This window comes from Camelus bactrianus, chromosome 29, assembly GCF_048773025.1.
Source record: "Camelus bactrianus isolate YW-2024 breed Bactrian camel chromosome 29, ASM4877302v1, whole genome shotgun sequence".
NCBI classification, from domain to species: domain Eukaryota; kingdom Metazoa; phylum Chordata; class Mammalia; order Artiodactyla; family Camelidae; genus Camelus; species Camelus bactrianus.
This window is the reverse complement of record NC_133567.1, coordinates 12,397,007-12,412,936: the sequence shown is the minus strand read 5'-3', so window position 1 is coordinate 12,412,936 and position 15,930 is coordinate 12,397,007. Positions and strand designations below refer to the sequence as shown.

Here is a 15,930-nt window from a genome sequence, read left to right as displayed (position 1 = left end):
TCCCCAAGTCTTGATCCCTCATCTGTCAAGCATGGGAATAGCTGTATGAAAAAAAAACCTTTACTACTTATGGAGCTGCTGGGTGAATGATGGATTTCAAAGTATCTTAATGTAATAGGAAACACTTAGAAAGATATTTTTATTTCATATGCCCCGGCACTCAGCATAAAAACACATTTGCATGCAATTAAGCTCTTCAAATTAAATGGATCTGTTTCTCTGGGTTTTTTTTTTTTTTTTTTTTTGCCCTAAAAGTTCTATCCTTTAGATAAATTAATCATTGAGTGGTTTTCACAGCATGCAAACAATACACCAGCTTTCTCTCATATTTTTCTACATCACCAAGATGACTATAGTTCTGTAGGAAACAACATCTTTCCTCCAGATGTGTCCAAGTACCATTTAGAAAGAGATGCCCTCAGTGAAAATGATAAACTACCCACAAAGCAACACAGATTGGCAGGAACAGTCAGCAGAACCACACAAACCCACACCCTCAGTGTAACCAGAAGGCAGAGAATGCTGTAGTCTTCAGAATCACCTGTAAGTGAAAAAGAGATTTAATACGAAATCCCAGTAGAGCTGGGTGTCCCACTTTGGGCACCAGCCCTAGGAAACCAGTGCAGAACAGAGTAGAAGGGATTGAGGATGGAGTCACAGACTGATTTGAAACCATCGCTGGAAAGGATGTCAACCTGAAGGGTAAAATGCTGTGCAGACTCTTGGTAAATTGCGGTACTGACGAGAGAGAGGCTCAGAGGTGCACACGGATTGAGGTGGCAGTCTTAAAATGCATCCCTTCAGGGGGAAAAGCATACAAAGGAAGAGAGGAACATCCTTTGGAAATGGGGTGACAAAGCAAAAAGGAAGCCAAAGAGAGGACATTTCAGGTCCTGTAAGAAAAAAGGAAAAACAAAATATTGGAGGAAACACACAGCCTCTTACAATCCCATCCCCAAATAATAACAAAGTAAGAAAGTAAAAGGAAAGTATACTTGGTGACACTGGCAGAAAAGGAGCCTCTTACACCATGTGTCTTGTAAATACCGGAAGTCCATGAAATCAATGAGCGCAGTCTAAATATAGACACAGTTATTATAAAAGAAAATAGAAAATAAGAATGAAAACTCCGTCATCTTATAAAAACGCCCCTGCCAAAATAAACCACAAAGTGGAGGAAAGCACAACATAACACTGATAAGTGAATTAAATCTTCCCAATCAAGCATCGGAGGATGCGAAAGCCATCTTAAATCAGAAATTAAAGTACGGACCAAGGACCGTGTATCTAGCCAAGCGCTCCTTCAAGTATCAAGGCTACAGAAAAACAGTTCCAGACACGTAAGGGTGCGGAGAACACGGCACATATCAGCTCTTCTAGGACAGTCTTCTAGAGGATGGGTTTCATTCAGCCAAGAGGTCACTGGGGAAACTTCAGCAAAAAGGATGGATGGTGAGCAGTGAAAACATTTGCCAGATTCAGGAGTAAAACAAAGAGAGGGGAAGGGTGAAGAAACAATAAGTACAAAAGTAGAGCTCATGTAGAAATAAAGTAGAAAAAAAATGGGAGAAGGGGAAAAGCTGGAAGAGAGTAAGGTCACTGAGTGTCGTTCACGCGATAGTTGGGAGCCACGGAACACCGTCAAAAATGGACCAGCGAGGTAATAAAGGATCAATGAGAAGCAGGGATTAGGGGCATTAAAAAATATGTAAGTTCAGAGGCAACCAACAGAACAAAATACAAAGCCTACTACATTTCAAAAGTGGGGGAGAAGGGCAACCATCTTTATAAAGAAGGAGCTGTCTATGTAAGATGCAATGGGGGCTGTATCTCAGTGCTAGAGGGGGTTCAATCCCCGGCAAATTTTAATCTCCATTAAAATTAATTAATCAGTTAATTAAAAACCTAATTACCTTCTCCCCCCAAATAAATAATAAGCTAGAAAATATTTTTTAAAAGATGCAATGAGAAATACACAGAAACATAGTAATGAGAGATACTCCAGCCAAGAGAGGTAAAATGGACTCAAAATAAATAAAAATATGGACGATCTCAATATATAATCAGTCAGATAGTTCTCACAAATACATAGCCAATAGTAACATACTCTGAGAACAGAGGTTCCACCTTCTCAAACACACACGGGAATTCACACAATTGGGTTATATATTAGGTCACAAAGACTGCGTAAGTAAGTTGCATAAAGTAGAAATATTATAAACAACCCTTTGACAAAATACAATAAAGCTAGAAATTAATACAATTAAAACAACAAAAAAAGCCCTTTAACCTGGAAATGAACAAACCTTCTATTAAACATCTTCTGGACAAAAAGGGAAATACAAATCTAAAATTACAGAATTTCTTAAAAATAATGCTAACGAAAGCACAAGTTAAGACCTTACGATACATTTGAAGCAGTAATTAGAGGAAACTTCATAGCCTCAAAGCACTTTTATCACAAAACGTAAATGAACTGAAGCCCCAAACTCAACAGCTGAAGCAAGAACAACATAAACCAAATGAAAGTGCAAAGAAGGAAGTGATGAAAATGAAAGTAAAATCAGTGAGGTAAAGAACAGAAAAACGACCTATCCATTAATAAGTCAAAATCCTGATTCTTTAAAAAAAAAAGTATCAAACAGTCACTAGCTTTCCTAATTAAGTAAAAGGGGAGAAATTTCAAGTATACAAAATAGAAAATGATGAGGGAGAAATAATCACTGAAACATACAAAACTTAAAACTCAAGCCATTACAGATGCTCTGCTCAGGTCATCTCAGCTTTGAAAATCAAATGAGCGCCCTCAGAACTGGAACTTGTGGGGAGAAGAGCTGTATTAAAATGTAATTAAAACATCCTGCCAGTTCTCAGCGATCAAGGAAACTACCATGCGGAATGGGTTTCTGGCTGACCTACAACTTGCTCCCTGGGAGTGTAGGCACCTCGCCAGGTGCATCTGCCCTGATACATCTGTTTGCTTTTCCCCAGGCTCAGCAGTGCTAGCGAGCCAGCCCTGGGCCACTTGGAGATGAGGACTGTGTGACCGCGCTCCAGTCGTGACTAATGGCTGGCGTCTGGGGCTCCCCTTCCCTGGGTCTCTTCTCTCAGTCACCTCTCAGGGCTCTGTTTTCCTTTCAAGATGCCTCACTAGCACTGTTGGACTTTCCTGTTCAAGGAGCCTGGCCGAGAGATGAGTCAAGGCCAGGGTTTGGGCGGGAGGGGAGGCTGGCTTCCTAAGACAGTGAGGGGACTTGCATTCAGGGCTGTTAGGGGGTGGGTAGGGGCCAGGGCCGCTGTGCATGCTGTGCAGTTTGCACCCTAGACAGGAGTGTGCCATGGGGGGACAGGTAGGCACCAAAACCCAGCAAAAGCCCTGCTAGACAGATCATGCCAACAGGTGGGTAAGTTTTTCCTCGCACCGCAGCGACCACCCTGCTCAGGATCAGTCAATCTAAGCTCTCAGAGAACATTCATAACTTTGACTTTTCTAACAGAGATTCTTCTCCAGGTGGCCTGTTTCTCGTGTTGCAGAAGAAGAAAATAAGTGCTGAATTTGCAGAACTCTGACATCCTCCCCAAACCGAAGAACGGCACGTACCTTTGTTTAGCTTTAATATACAGGGGGAAGCGAGAGGGGGAAAGGACTCCTCTTTCATCCACTCAACAAAGAAAGGACAGAATGTATATGACCACCTCTCTGCAAGGTGACAGCTTCAAGGAGCACAGGGTGACACCTTATAATTACAGTACAGGATGTGAAGTGCTTTGACAGGGGCAGACATGGTGCTCTAAGAGGCTGGTGAGGGCGTGTGAAGAAAAAAAAAACCCAAGCAAAAGCAATGTGGACGGAAGCATGGTTGTTGAGAGTGGGCACGATGTGATCTGCTGGCTGCAAGGCGTGGGGCAGAAGGGTCAGGAAGCAGCCCCGCCAGCCTGAGGCTGCCAAGAACTGACCGTCTAGCCCACACCACCACCAGACACACACCACGACTGCCAAGAGCTCATCAAAGGACAGTGGCACCAGCTTTCATAGGCGGTGGGAAAAATAAACACCCCATCAACCTGTGCATCCTATCCTATTTTGCAGCACAGAAATAATTACTTGCAACTCAAGCCAACAATTATTTCCTGAGTCATGGGGGTCACTTTCCGGGCCGTGTTCTGACTCTGACCTTGTCCCATTTGGAAAATGACCAGGGTGAATAAGAAAGCATTTGAGCCGCCCCAGCCTCGTGCACCTACCACGCCAAAAAAAAAAAAAAAAGAAAAGAAAAAAAAGGAAAAAAGCTGAACAGGAAACAGGCTTGCTTGTAAAAGATCTTCTAAATCAGTCTAAGGATTAATTATTGAAGGTCCACAAAATTGAAGGCAGTTTAAAAACTCTTATTTAGTCAATTTGATACAAGGTGCATTTTCTAGAATACTCTTTTTTAAAAAGAAAAATTTGGGGGGGAGGTAATTAGGTTTGTTTATTTATTAATTTAATGGATGTACTGGGGATTGAACCCAGGACCTCATGCATGCTAAGCACGCGTTCCACAACCAAGCTATATACCCTCTCCGCTAGAATACCCTTGGATTTTCAAATTCCAAATTCTTCAGGTTTGGTTGTAATCTTTTTTCTCAAAGTCTTGTGTCATCAAATTTCATGATTAAAAACCTATTTTAATTAGTTTTCTTAAAAAAAATAAATAAAAATCTGAAAGCATCAAGGCTTCCAAAAATCCCACGAGGGGCGCCTTTCCCTGGAGGGCTGTGGACTGGTGAACTGAGGCAGCAGTGTTTCTGGCAGCTTGCTTAGCAACTATTGTCTTACAGTCCAACAGGATGCCGTGAGCAGGGAGGGCCACACTGAACGCTGCCCCTGAGCATCCAGGGAGAGCCCAGGTGTGACAGGTAAGTGCTCTTGGCTTGATCATTTCCATGGCTATCGGCTGAAAGAGAGTTTACCTCATAGATTATAAAATGGTGGAGGCTAAAAATGCCAGTCATTTTGAGTTACAGAGGCTCTTCAGGTTTGTCCTTTGGTAAGAAATTTAGAAGAAGAAGAAAAAAAAAAGCAACAGGTAACACTAGATCACCCTGCACACACACTTTCACTGGCCCCGTTGTCAGAGAAGGAACTCCATCAACAACTGAAGTTACCAAGGGTGTGCCAGAACGGTCCCAGAAATGATGGCTTTGGCCCCGTTCAGTGGCTGGGGACAGGGATCAGGGACGGGGAGCCCCAGGTCCCTGCCATTTAATTGCAACTGGCGTGCAGTCTTCATCTCCACATTGTCCTGGAAGAACGGCTTGATGGATGCTGTGACTCAGCTCTGACCAGACTTGTGTCTCAGATAAGCTGTTAATAGCCTGTGACCTCTTTCATGACAGAAATCAAAGAGGGCCAGACTGAAAATCCCTTGGCTGCAGAACTGAGTGCATCATAAAATAACTGTAAAGTCAATATCTAGTGTTAAGTCTGCTTAAAATGTCACATTTCAGAAATGTCCTAACGTGACCCCTGAGAAGCAGGCAGAACAGTCCTGGCATATGAGATGTTACCTCGTCCACCCACGTCCCGGGTGAGCCCAGCTTAAGACAGGGTTCTTCTGCTCTGTCCTACATGTGCTAGGGGGTGAAGGACACAGGGTCGATGTCGGGGCACAGCGGGAAAAGGAGAGAAGACAGACAGGAGGGAAGAGGAAAAGAAGAGATACGGAAATGGTTGTCAAGGATCCTCAAAATTCCAGCTGCCTTTGTCTTGTTTGTTTGCTTACGCCTCTCCCATCCCCTTTCCTACACTCATTTTGCTTCTCCTGGACCAATAAACTGCCCTCTAAAAGGAGGAATCGGAGACCAAATCTCAGGAGGCTGGAAGGGTGACTGGGGGCAGCCAGGGTGCCCTGGAGTGGCGATAGTCTGTTTCTCTGAGACAGTGTCAATGCAGATGACGTGGATTAAGTCCAACTTCCTCTGATGGATGTTCTCCCAAGAGGATTCTTGAACTAAGGCATTGATACATCTGTGTCTCAGTTTCCTTGTAGTAAGGTGGTAAGGACAGTCCCCTCCTGCCCCACACAGCATGTTTTTAACAGACCTGCCTGAGGTCTAAGCTCGGAGGAGGAGGTTATTAGCAAGGACCAACACGCCCACCAGGCGTTCTGGGTACCACTCCCTTCCCCGAGAGCACAGACAGGTAAGAGGGATGGGTGGGGGCTGGAAGGGGATAAAAATACCGGGCTGAGGGCCATTCATAAAGGTTTCCTGTGTCAGGTGCTACTGTCTTCGCGCTGTGTTGAGACCGTTCTGTGCATTTGGACTCCAGATGCCCTGACCCCAACCCCTACACCCCCTCTTCAACTACTGCTGCCCGGCAGATTCTTCCGAATCCTATCACCCTTGCTTTTCACCAGCAAAGTTTTTAAGGGCTGTAAACCAGGAAGCTCCTCTTTCTCCTCCAGCTTCAGCCTAGAATGCCCTTAAAATTCCCATCACTCTTCTTGTGATTCTGACGTTGTTTCATAAAATCTCTAGTTTCCACCACGTCTCTCCACCAAATCAACATGTAAGCACCCCTGAGAAAATAATTCTCCCATCTTCTCCCCAGGGCTCCCAATGGTTATTCTGGGGTTTTTCCCCCCTTCACATCATTCCATGCTTAAAAGCACCGTCCAACAAGCAAACAAGCATGGGAGTGAGTAAATGCTCGAGACATCTTGTGATGACAGTAAGCTGATTTAAAAGCAAAATGACAGATCAGTACCCAATGACACAATACGGTGGAGAAGGCTGTTAGAACATGCATGCACCCCAAGCTATGCTCTGGGCCACAAAGTAAGAAACAGAAATTAGTTAAAATGGCTGGATCATGCAATTATTGGGAAAGAAGCTGCCGGGGAGAATAAAAAATGTGAATACCTGTGAAGGTCATAGCTTCCTCCATCTTTATTTCCTGATATAGGAAAATATAAGAGTAATTTATGTTAGCTTTAGAACTCGTCAAACCATCCACTATGTAGTGTTTCATGCACAATGTCTAAATCCTAGAAGGAAACATACTGGGTTAAGTACAGACAGTGCCGGAGTCCAACAGAACTTTTTCTATTAGACAGGTTCAAAATGAGGATTGAAAGCTATAAATAAAAAGGTTTCAGATAAACCATGGAAGAGCTCACGTGAAATATGGGTGGGGGTGAGAGAGGAGAGCCCACTTAAAAGTAGTAAGACAGGTACTTCCAAGAGCCCGTGTAAGTCTCTAATAGTTAATTAAATGTTGGTTATTTTAGACCAAATGCTTGGAAGAAAGGACCAATCATCATTTCCCTCAGGAGTTGCCTCGAAGGTAGACAGGACTACTTGAAGCCTAACGGCTGTAACAGGCCCATCTGGAGGCTCTGTCAGATGTCACTAAGCTGAGCTTCCCTGTCATCAGCACCGAGGCTGCTGTGTTCTTTGGGGGGGAATATCTGGGTGTAATATTTCTAGTGCCTCTAACAATGGTTTCAGTTTCCAGGCCTTAGTGGGCTTTTTTGGAGGGGGAAGGGTAAGATTTGAGGAAAAGGTCAACAGATAAGCAGGGTATCTGCAAAGATGGAAGCTGGGTGGGGTCAGTGACCAAGATGACTTTTGCGGCTGGTGATGAAATCCACTAAGGTGTTAGCTGAAGGGTGGTGACTGACAGCTGCGATGGGAACTCCCACGGGATTTATAATTTCTTATGGGACGCCCAGCTCGAAAGCCTTCAGGGTCCTACAGTGGTGGAAATGACAGGGGTGATGCTGATCACTTCAGAATGCCTTTCTCCCACCCCCTCCCATCCCCATCAAGTCACATGGCCCCGGGGAGCTGCCCACTGGTGTTGCTGGCTCTGCAGGGAACCACAGAGACACAGGCTCTTAAGGACACTGGGAAAACCCAGCTGCACACCAGAGGCTTCCTGCAAATCGCTCCCCGCTGCCTGCGGGTCCAGCTCTTTGCCCCTGTGGGTTGGCGGGCTGTGCCGATGCCAATGCCCTCGGCTAGCTTTGGCTTCTCTCCTTCCTTCTATGGACGTCTGGTGTTTACATTTCTATAGGAATTACGAGAAAAGAAGAATTCTCATTAACCTGGCAAGAGCTGGCAGCGATGCTGAAAAGAACTGCCTCTCCGTGAGCCAAAGGAGAAACAAGTGAGTTAAGGCTGCAGACCAGGAAGGGAGTGTCTGGCTGGCTCCATACAGGCCCTCTCAAGCTTTCAGATCTCAAGACAACGACTCGCTCAAACATCGCCAGTTTCAGATGGGAAATACTGGCAAAAGAAATCTAATTACATGTGTCACGAGCAGGGATCCGATTGGGATAGTTCCAAACTCTGATAAGCAGAAATAGGGCATTGTGTGTTTCCATCCAAATTCTCTTAAAAAAAAAAAAAAAAGCATATCCTGGTTTACCGAGACAGCATCTTACGATTGCTGACAGCAATGACAAATAGACCCCCCAATGCTTTCATCCCATCTTCCAGTGGATGTTTCTGTCAGCCACTGAGGTTTACTAAGAGAACGCAACGGTAGGACAGATTGGAATGAAACACTCACCAGATCTTTGGGGGGCATAAAAGTTTTCATTAGTGCACCCAGAGCTAAATTTAGAGAACAAAGTGTGTTTGGAATTGCCCGGAGAGTTTCTCCTGTAAATAGACCAAACTGTATGTTTCTACGTCTTCTATGCCCAACTGTGTATTTCAAAGGCAGAAAACTTGACAACAGAAAGAATTTTCCAGGTACGAGAGGGCAACATTCTTTTTTCCTTACCAGCTTCCAGGCCCTTAGGTCTCGGGTTGCACTGCTTATACCCCTGGCAGCTCCTGAGGCCCATGAGTTGCACGTGTAGCTGATTCAAAACGCCCCGCTCCACCGTGTGCACAGTGTTTGTGAGCTGCGGGTGAAGAGGCCGGGACAAGATCTTAAAGCTCGTGTCCTGGTTATTCCATTTTCAATCACCTTCATAAGACGAAAACATAACGACTTACCTGATAAGGATCTGTATTCATGTCAAAATACTCCAAAAAGCCAGTGGCGAACTCGCAGAAGAGAAAATTATGCGTCTCATTAACCGTCCGCAAACACCAGTAGGTGTTATTGTTGGAACTCGTGCAAGCGCAGAAAGAACCCACTGTGATAGGAAAGAAAGACAAAAGGAAAAAAGAATGAAAAAACGGAGCAGCCTCGCCATTCTGACGTCTCCTTACCTTTACACTTTAAAGTTCACATTTTCTTTTTTGTAAGTACTATGTGGGAGGATGTTAAAAATAACTCTATTTACCCCCCTCTGTATACAAATTTGCTGTGAAATTAGGCGAAGATGGAAAAAACAATGGTGATCTACAAAGGTGATTTTAGGCTGAAGGTGAAGGTGACGTTTCAGGCCCGTTAATATGCCTTCCCCTTAACTCTGCGGGGCCCTGGGCTCCAGGACAGGGTGTCTGCCTGGTGAAGGGGAAGGAAAACATCAGGGTTTCTATTTATGGTTATTTTAATCTTTTTTTTTTAAAGGGAAAATTGGTTACTTAATAAAGTGATAGACCTGGTGCCTTAGCTTGTTCTGAACATCAGGTGGTCACGGGGCACAAATGGTCACATATACACACATGCACAGATGCACACATATGTGTACATATGTGTACAGGATCCTAACAGAAACTGTACTTTTTACAGTGGCTCACTGGGAAAAACATTCTGAAAACCCCTGTGCTAGGACACCAGTATCGTGAGTGCTAGTAATACACTGTATACTAGAAAGAGCATCCAATTTGCTACTGAGATCCCGTCCCCTCTTTGCTTCTCAAAGAGTCAGGGAGCTCCCTAAAATTAAGATCCTTAATAGCAGGAGACCATTTCCCTCACTCACTTTACCACTCCTCATGTCACTAGCACTGAGATACCCAGCGGCAGGCACTCACAAGTTAAACTGACATGCATTGATTTGATCCTGGGCCAGGTGGCTTGCTTGCCTGTTTATTCACCTAATATTTACTGAGCACCTCCCTTGGGTCAGAGGGTTCGGTATCTCACAGACACGGTCTTTTATCTTGAGAAACATACAGTCCAGTGGAAAAGACAAATGTTAAGCAAAAACAAAAGCAAAATAAAGAAAGAAAGAAATAAAAAACCACCCAATGTAATTACAAATGTGGTAAGTCCTATGGAGAAAAAGTATGCTGGAAGAATGTGCAAAGGGGTTTAACCTAGTCTGAGATGTGGGGAGGGTCGCCGGGAGGAGCAACAATACAGTTGAACACTGAAGGGTGAGTAGGTCTGTGATAGGCATAGGGTTTGGAGTGGGCATAGGGTCAAAAGCCTTCTAGGTGGACAGAACAGTATGTGCAAAGGCCCTGAGGCTGGAGGGAGCTTAGGTCACCTGAGGCAGAGAAAAGCTGAGCTGCCAAAGAGGGCGAGAGTGGGAGGAAATAGGACCAGAGCGAGACAGGAACGTGGCACACAGGGCTTTGCGGGATTTGTTAGGGAATTTGCTTTTTATCCTAAAAGAAACATTTGTCATGAAATGACCACTAACTTCTTTGCACAGAGTGGCAAGAGAGGAGTCTGGAGAGGGACGGAGGGTCGGCAGTGGCAGAGGTGAGAAATGGTAATGTCTTGGGGAGGATGGCCTCAGCTCAGATTGGGGGAAGCAGACAGAGGTTTGAGGGACCTTCTATAAGCTGGGAGCAAACTAAACCTCATGTGTCTCAATACTTCATCTTTAAAGGGGCTTACTGGTCCTGGACACAACCAGCTCATCACTTCCTCAGGACCCCTGCTCCTGCTAGTCCCCGTGCCTGTGGCACTGCCCCTCTCACCCATCCTTCCCACCACCCCCTCTTCACATGGTTTCTTCTCTCCACCCCTTAGATTCGGCTTAAATTTCACCTCTTCAGAAAGGCTGGTCATGCCCACCCTCACTAAAAGGGTCCCTTTAAAAAACTCGAACCACACTTTCCTTCACAGCGTTCTTACAACTTGTAATTATTTTATTTATTTCATTTACTTTCTTTCTTTACCCACCTTCGGAATATGTGTCTTGAGGGCAGAGAATGAGGTGTGTCTGGCTCCCTGTGTGTTCATCGTGCTGGGCCCAAGGCCTGATGGAGAACAGACCACCCCCAACCCCCGCAAGCCCAGTGACCCTCAGCCCCCAAAGCTAAACACTACGTCTCAGTTCACTCAGCCTCAACTATGTAAACATTATGTAAACCTAAATGCAAACATGGATGCTGAAATCAAGATGCATCCAAATGGAAAGAGAAGGGAAATGATCTCGAATAGGCCCTAAAGCTCCCCAGGAGTGGTCTGTGGCTTCCTGTGAATCTCCAATCCCAGTTTGAGAAGCACTGACCCAAGTGGTCTCCTGTGATCCCTTCAACTAGAAGATTCGGTGCGGTAGCCACCCCGTGGGACGGCAAGCCTTCCACCAGCGGGGGAGCCACAAGAACTGAGGGATTGCTTCTATGTGACCTCAGTCGATCCTGTGTGCAGACCACTAAGGCAAATATGAGCACCCCCCTAAAAGTGCATGATGGTTATCACTCCACACCCCAGCGACTCTGTGTAAAACCCAACATCGTGCAGTCCCTGTAATTCTGCAAGCACAGGGCTGGGTATTGAAGGGGACTGAGAAGAAGCAGGACACAGTCCCTGCATATAAGGAGTTTTGACTTCCTTCTATTATATGTAGAGTCTGCACTTGAAATAAAGCAGGAACGGATATATTTGGGGCCAAACTGTCCATCTGTTTATTGAGTTATTTGGTGACAGAGTAGTCTTGTGGGGCCAGACTCTGTCAGGGGCTGGGTCCGGTGGGAAATATCACTGGGAAGAAAACCTCGGAGAGCTTGGCATTTTCAAACAAAATACCAAAAAAAGAATTTCTAAAGAAAAAAAGTAATTTGGGGGCAGGGGTGGTGAATATAGCTCAGTGGCAGAGCACAGGCCTAGCATGCATGAAGTCCCGGGTTCAATCCCCAGTACCTTCATTAAATAAATAAACCTAATTACCCCCATGTTTCCAAAAAATTTTTTTAAACAAAGGTGATTTTGGGCAAAATGATTCTAGTTGTCAGTATAGGAAATGACACGATGCTTTCCTCTGGAATCTTTCTAGACTCCTGGTTAGGGGCTGCTGAATTCCTAGCTTAAGTCACGGTGCATGAGCTGCTGTGCAGGGAGCGGCGCTGGGATCTCGGGCCACTCACGGTTCCAGAATGGGGCCGTCTGCCAGTGGTTGTTGTCGTGTGTGAAGCAGGTGAGGCCGGGGAGGCTGCACTCCTCGCCTTTCCGCTGCCGCTTCCTCTCCTTCCTCTCTTTCTTCCTCCTGCGGTTCTCCTTGAAAAGCTGCAGTTTGCTGTCGACTTCTTGAGCGGCTTCTCTGTTCCAACAGAAGGGATGTTTTAATGATCAGAAAGTTCCTTTCTCCATGAAATATAGGACTCAGATTCATAGATACTAATGACTGTATATAAAACAGATGAACAGCAAGGTCCTGCTGTGTAGCACAGGGACTTTGTAATGGCCTAGAAGGAAAAAGAATGTGAAAAGGAGCAAATATGTGTGACTGAGTCACTACGCTGTACACCAGAAGCTAACACAACGTTGTGCACCGAACCGACTCTACTTCAATTAAAAAAAAAAAAGGACCGTTGCTCTGAATCTCTCACACATATTTAGGCAGAAGGTAATCAATACACAATAATAAATGGTCTTAATCTTTCAGAGGGCCTCAAAATGCAATTGGGGATAGTGAAGACAAGCTCATTAAGTGACAACGCTCTTAGAATTTGACTGGGTAGTCACAGGATCAACATTTTCTTCCTTACTGACATGAAAAACACTGACTTTTTTTTTTCCCCTTTAAGTACAGTTGATTTACTATGTTCCATGTGTACAGCAAAGTGATTCAGTTATACACACATATATATCTCTATTCTTTTTCAGATTCTTCTCCATTATAGGTCATTACAAGCTATTGAATATAGTTCCCTGTGCTCTACAGTAGGACCCTGTTGTTTCTCTGTGCTACGCATAGTACTGTGGATCTGCTGACATGCAAATATTGATGGAAACACAGGTTGATGGGCATCTGTGGACCCTGCTAGCCACGCTCGATGGGCAAAGGGCTTAACTTCCTGGCAACTCAGTACCTATCGGCCCTGAAGTCGATGGCTGGTTGGGTTAGACGACTTGAATTTAGAATATTTCTAAAATTCTCTTGACAAATCCTACAAAATATGGCTTAGAAAGAATGAAAAAAAATTTTTTTTTAAAGTATCTTGCCTTTACCATAAAGGGCTCAAATTTTGTTGAGGCTCAAATCCTAAATCCCCTTCATGTGCAAATTCTACTGTTATTTAAAAATGGTGTCTACTCCCAACATTCAGAATTCAGCACGGTTGCAGGTGGATCTACAGAACACACGGACCTAGTTCAGGGAGTTCACACCTCCTAGCCTCTGTCCACAGGGAGCAGGGCCTGCAGTACAATCCAGTCTCCAGTCCCTGCGTCGGCACAGAGCACACCCAGAATCAGAGCACAGCTCCGCGTGATGCCCCCCCAACCCCCGATTCCAAACACATCGCCCCGGTGCCCTGGCAAGGTGCGGGCTTGTTTTCCACTTCATGCCCTCCCAGTTGCATCTGCGTTCCCCAGGCAGTACCCCTTGGAACCCAGGAGTCCCGGCAGCCTTTCCTAAGCGCCCCGGGTCCAAGTCCTTCCCTCCCCACAAATGTGGCAAACACTTCCTTACTTGAAGGGGTGAAGATGGCTCTTTAATTTCTCTTGCTTTTTCACACCTTTCTCTTTGTTGTAATAACTGCAGGCAAGAAGATTAAAAAGTGAGTCTTCATCATCGTGCATCCGATCGAATAGTTGATGTACAAAATGAAAGCAAACTAGAAGGCAGGCAGTTAACTTTCTCGTGTGCAACTATCTTAGCTTAATGGGCTTTTATTTTTATCTCCTGCTTGGGTTTATGACATATTTAATTTGACCTAAATGGTTTAGATCATAACACTATGTGAAAGTGAGTTCAACTTGTTAAGCCTTCTATTGCACAAGCCCAGTGCTAAGCAAATTGCTGTGGCGTGAGGATGGGTTTGGGAGGAGGCAGCGGGACAGTCACACGCTCACCTCTGTTTGCTGCAGCCACACTCCTCAGGCTTCCTTCTCTTTAGATGGCCCCTCACTTCTCGCAAATTCTTAATTTTGTCTTGCAAAGCTTCAATCTGGAAAACACGCATGTGAACAATTACATTTTAAGGTCAACATTTTTCTATATGAGGTACCTTTCTTTTCACCTTATTTTCCGCAGTCTATAATTACAGCTACTCATCTGAGATGTTAATTAACTGGGAAACAGGCTGGCCATAGACTAGGTCTACCTCCACATTTCAACCAATGTGTTACAATAAATGCGAACAGCTGTCTCTTTTCTAATTGGATCGTTTTGCTCACAGAGATTTTAAAAGGTGAGGCTTTTTTCACCCTCTGTTTTGTTTTCAGTCAGAACTATCAGTGTGTCACTGGAGAAAGATACTCTGTTATTCTATGTTTCACATAATTATGGAAAACGATGAGCGTATACACAGTACGTCCCACCAGTCACAGCAGGGCTGGCGAGTTTGCATCAGGAGCACACCTTCCACCCACACGGCCACCGCTCACCTCTTTATCGATGTATGCCTTGTGGTCCTTCCAGGCTCTGGCTGATTGATAGAGTTCTCTCTCACAGTGGATCGTATCATTTGGGAGAATAAAGCACCTGCCAAGACAAACGAAGAAAACCCATTAGAAACAGGTTTATATTCTAATATTAAAGAACATAAGAAATAGCAAAGGGAACTTCACTGTCCTCTAAATGCTTAACTTGGATGTGAGCAGTAACTTGGAGCTGAGCCTCAGACAGGATTAAGTGGGAATGTTTCCTGGTTACTGGTGAGGACAGAGGATGGTGTCAGAGGGAGTCGAGGCAAAGATCGAGGCAACATTCGATAGTCATGTCCCCAGGAACAAAGATCACCCCAAATTCCAGTTTTGAAAGCCCCTCCAAAGAATGTAGGAAGAAAATGAGCTTTTCACAGCTATCTTGGAAATGGCTGATTGGAAGAAATACAGGATGAGAAGCGGGGTATTCATCCCATTCATTTTGTTACAAAGAGTCTGCCCCATTAAGTTTGAAGCAGAGAAGCAGCCCAGGGATGGACAGCAGGTGGGATGGGAGTGGTCAGTCAATACTGACGAGAAATCCTGGTGTACGTCTTCTAGCGTGTAACCATGACGGATGCAGGCACCGGGAGACTCATCCCAAAGATAAAAATCCTGGCAGAGCTCCCAGAGCCCTCCTCCCTAAAGTGATGAAATTGAAGAGAAAACAAAGATCTTGCTAACAAATTCAGAAAGAAAATACTTCTCTACTGAGAGAGCACATAAATTTTGGACGGAACTTGAGAACCAGGGTAGTCCGTTCTGAGAAAGCTGAGAGAATCACCTCCCCGCAACCGTCTCTGTGACTCCCAGGGCCCTCTGTGCTCTCTGGGATCTGGAAGGTGAGGTGTTTCTGCATCTCACAACCATACCCAACCTACGCCATCTTTCTGGAAGCTTCTCTAGGTGCCACAGTCCTCCCTGGGGCTGTGTTTCATTTCTCAGGCCGTGACTGTGTGACTGCTGGGAGCCAGAGTGACCAGGCAGCACGGAGAGCCTTTCCAGTCCCCGTGATGGTCTCCACATGTTTTCTAGACCCCACAAAGGTATCTGCTTCAGGGCAGAACTCCACGCCTGCGAAGTCAAGATGTGACGGCATCTCTCTGGCTAAATGCCCGGCTGATCGGCCGTCACGTGAAACTGACCCAAAGCACACTCTAAACCCACTTCTGTTTGGACTCTCTGTTGCTCCTTTAACCCCCAGTTACCCCATC

At 45.1% G+C, this 15,930-nt stretch overlaps 1 protein-coding gene across 10 annotated transcripts in view; it reads right to left on the bottom strand.

Annotated features, from left to right (window-relative positions):
* SULF1 (sulfatase 1) overlaps positions 1-15,930 on the bottom strand; it is a 151,155-nt gene that overhangs the window by 2,663 nt on the left and 132,562 nt on the right. For 7 of the 10 annotated variants that reach the window (XM_010970612.3, XM_045507110.2, XM_045507106.2 and 4 more), the window contains 6 exons: positions 14,678-14,774; positions 14,144-14,238; positions 13,761-13,826; positions 12,214-12,386; positions 8,995-9,137; positions 8,777-8,900 (listed from right to left, as the gene is read on the bottom strand). In XM_010970612.3, coding sequence (XP_010968914.2) covers positions 8,777-8,900; positions 8,995-9,137; positions 12,214-12,386; positions 13,761-13,826; positions 14,144-14,238; positions 14,678-14,774 — 698 coding nt within the window. Of the gene's footprint in view, positions 1-6,839; positions 6,941-8,776; positions 8,901-8,994; positions 9,138-12,213; positions 12,387-13,760; positions 13,827-14,143; positions 14,239-14,677; positions 14,775-15,930 lie in introns of those variants that run through there. The other 3 variants (XM_010970615.3, XM_074354859.1, XM_074354858.1) reach the window with 2 other exon arrangements.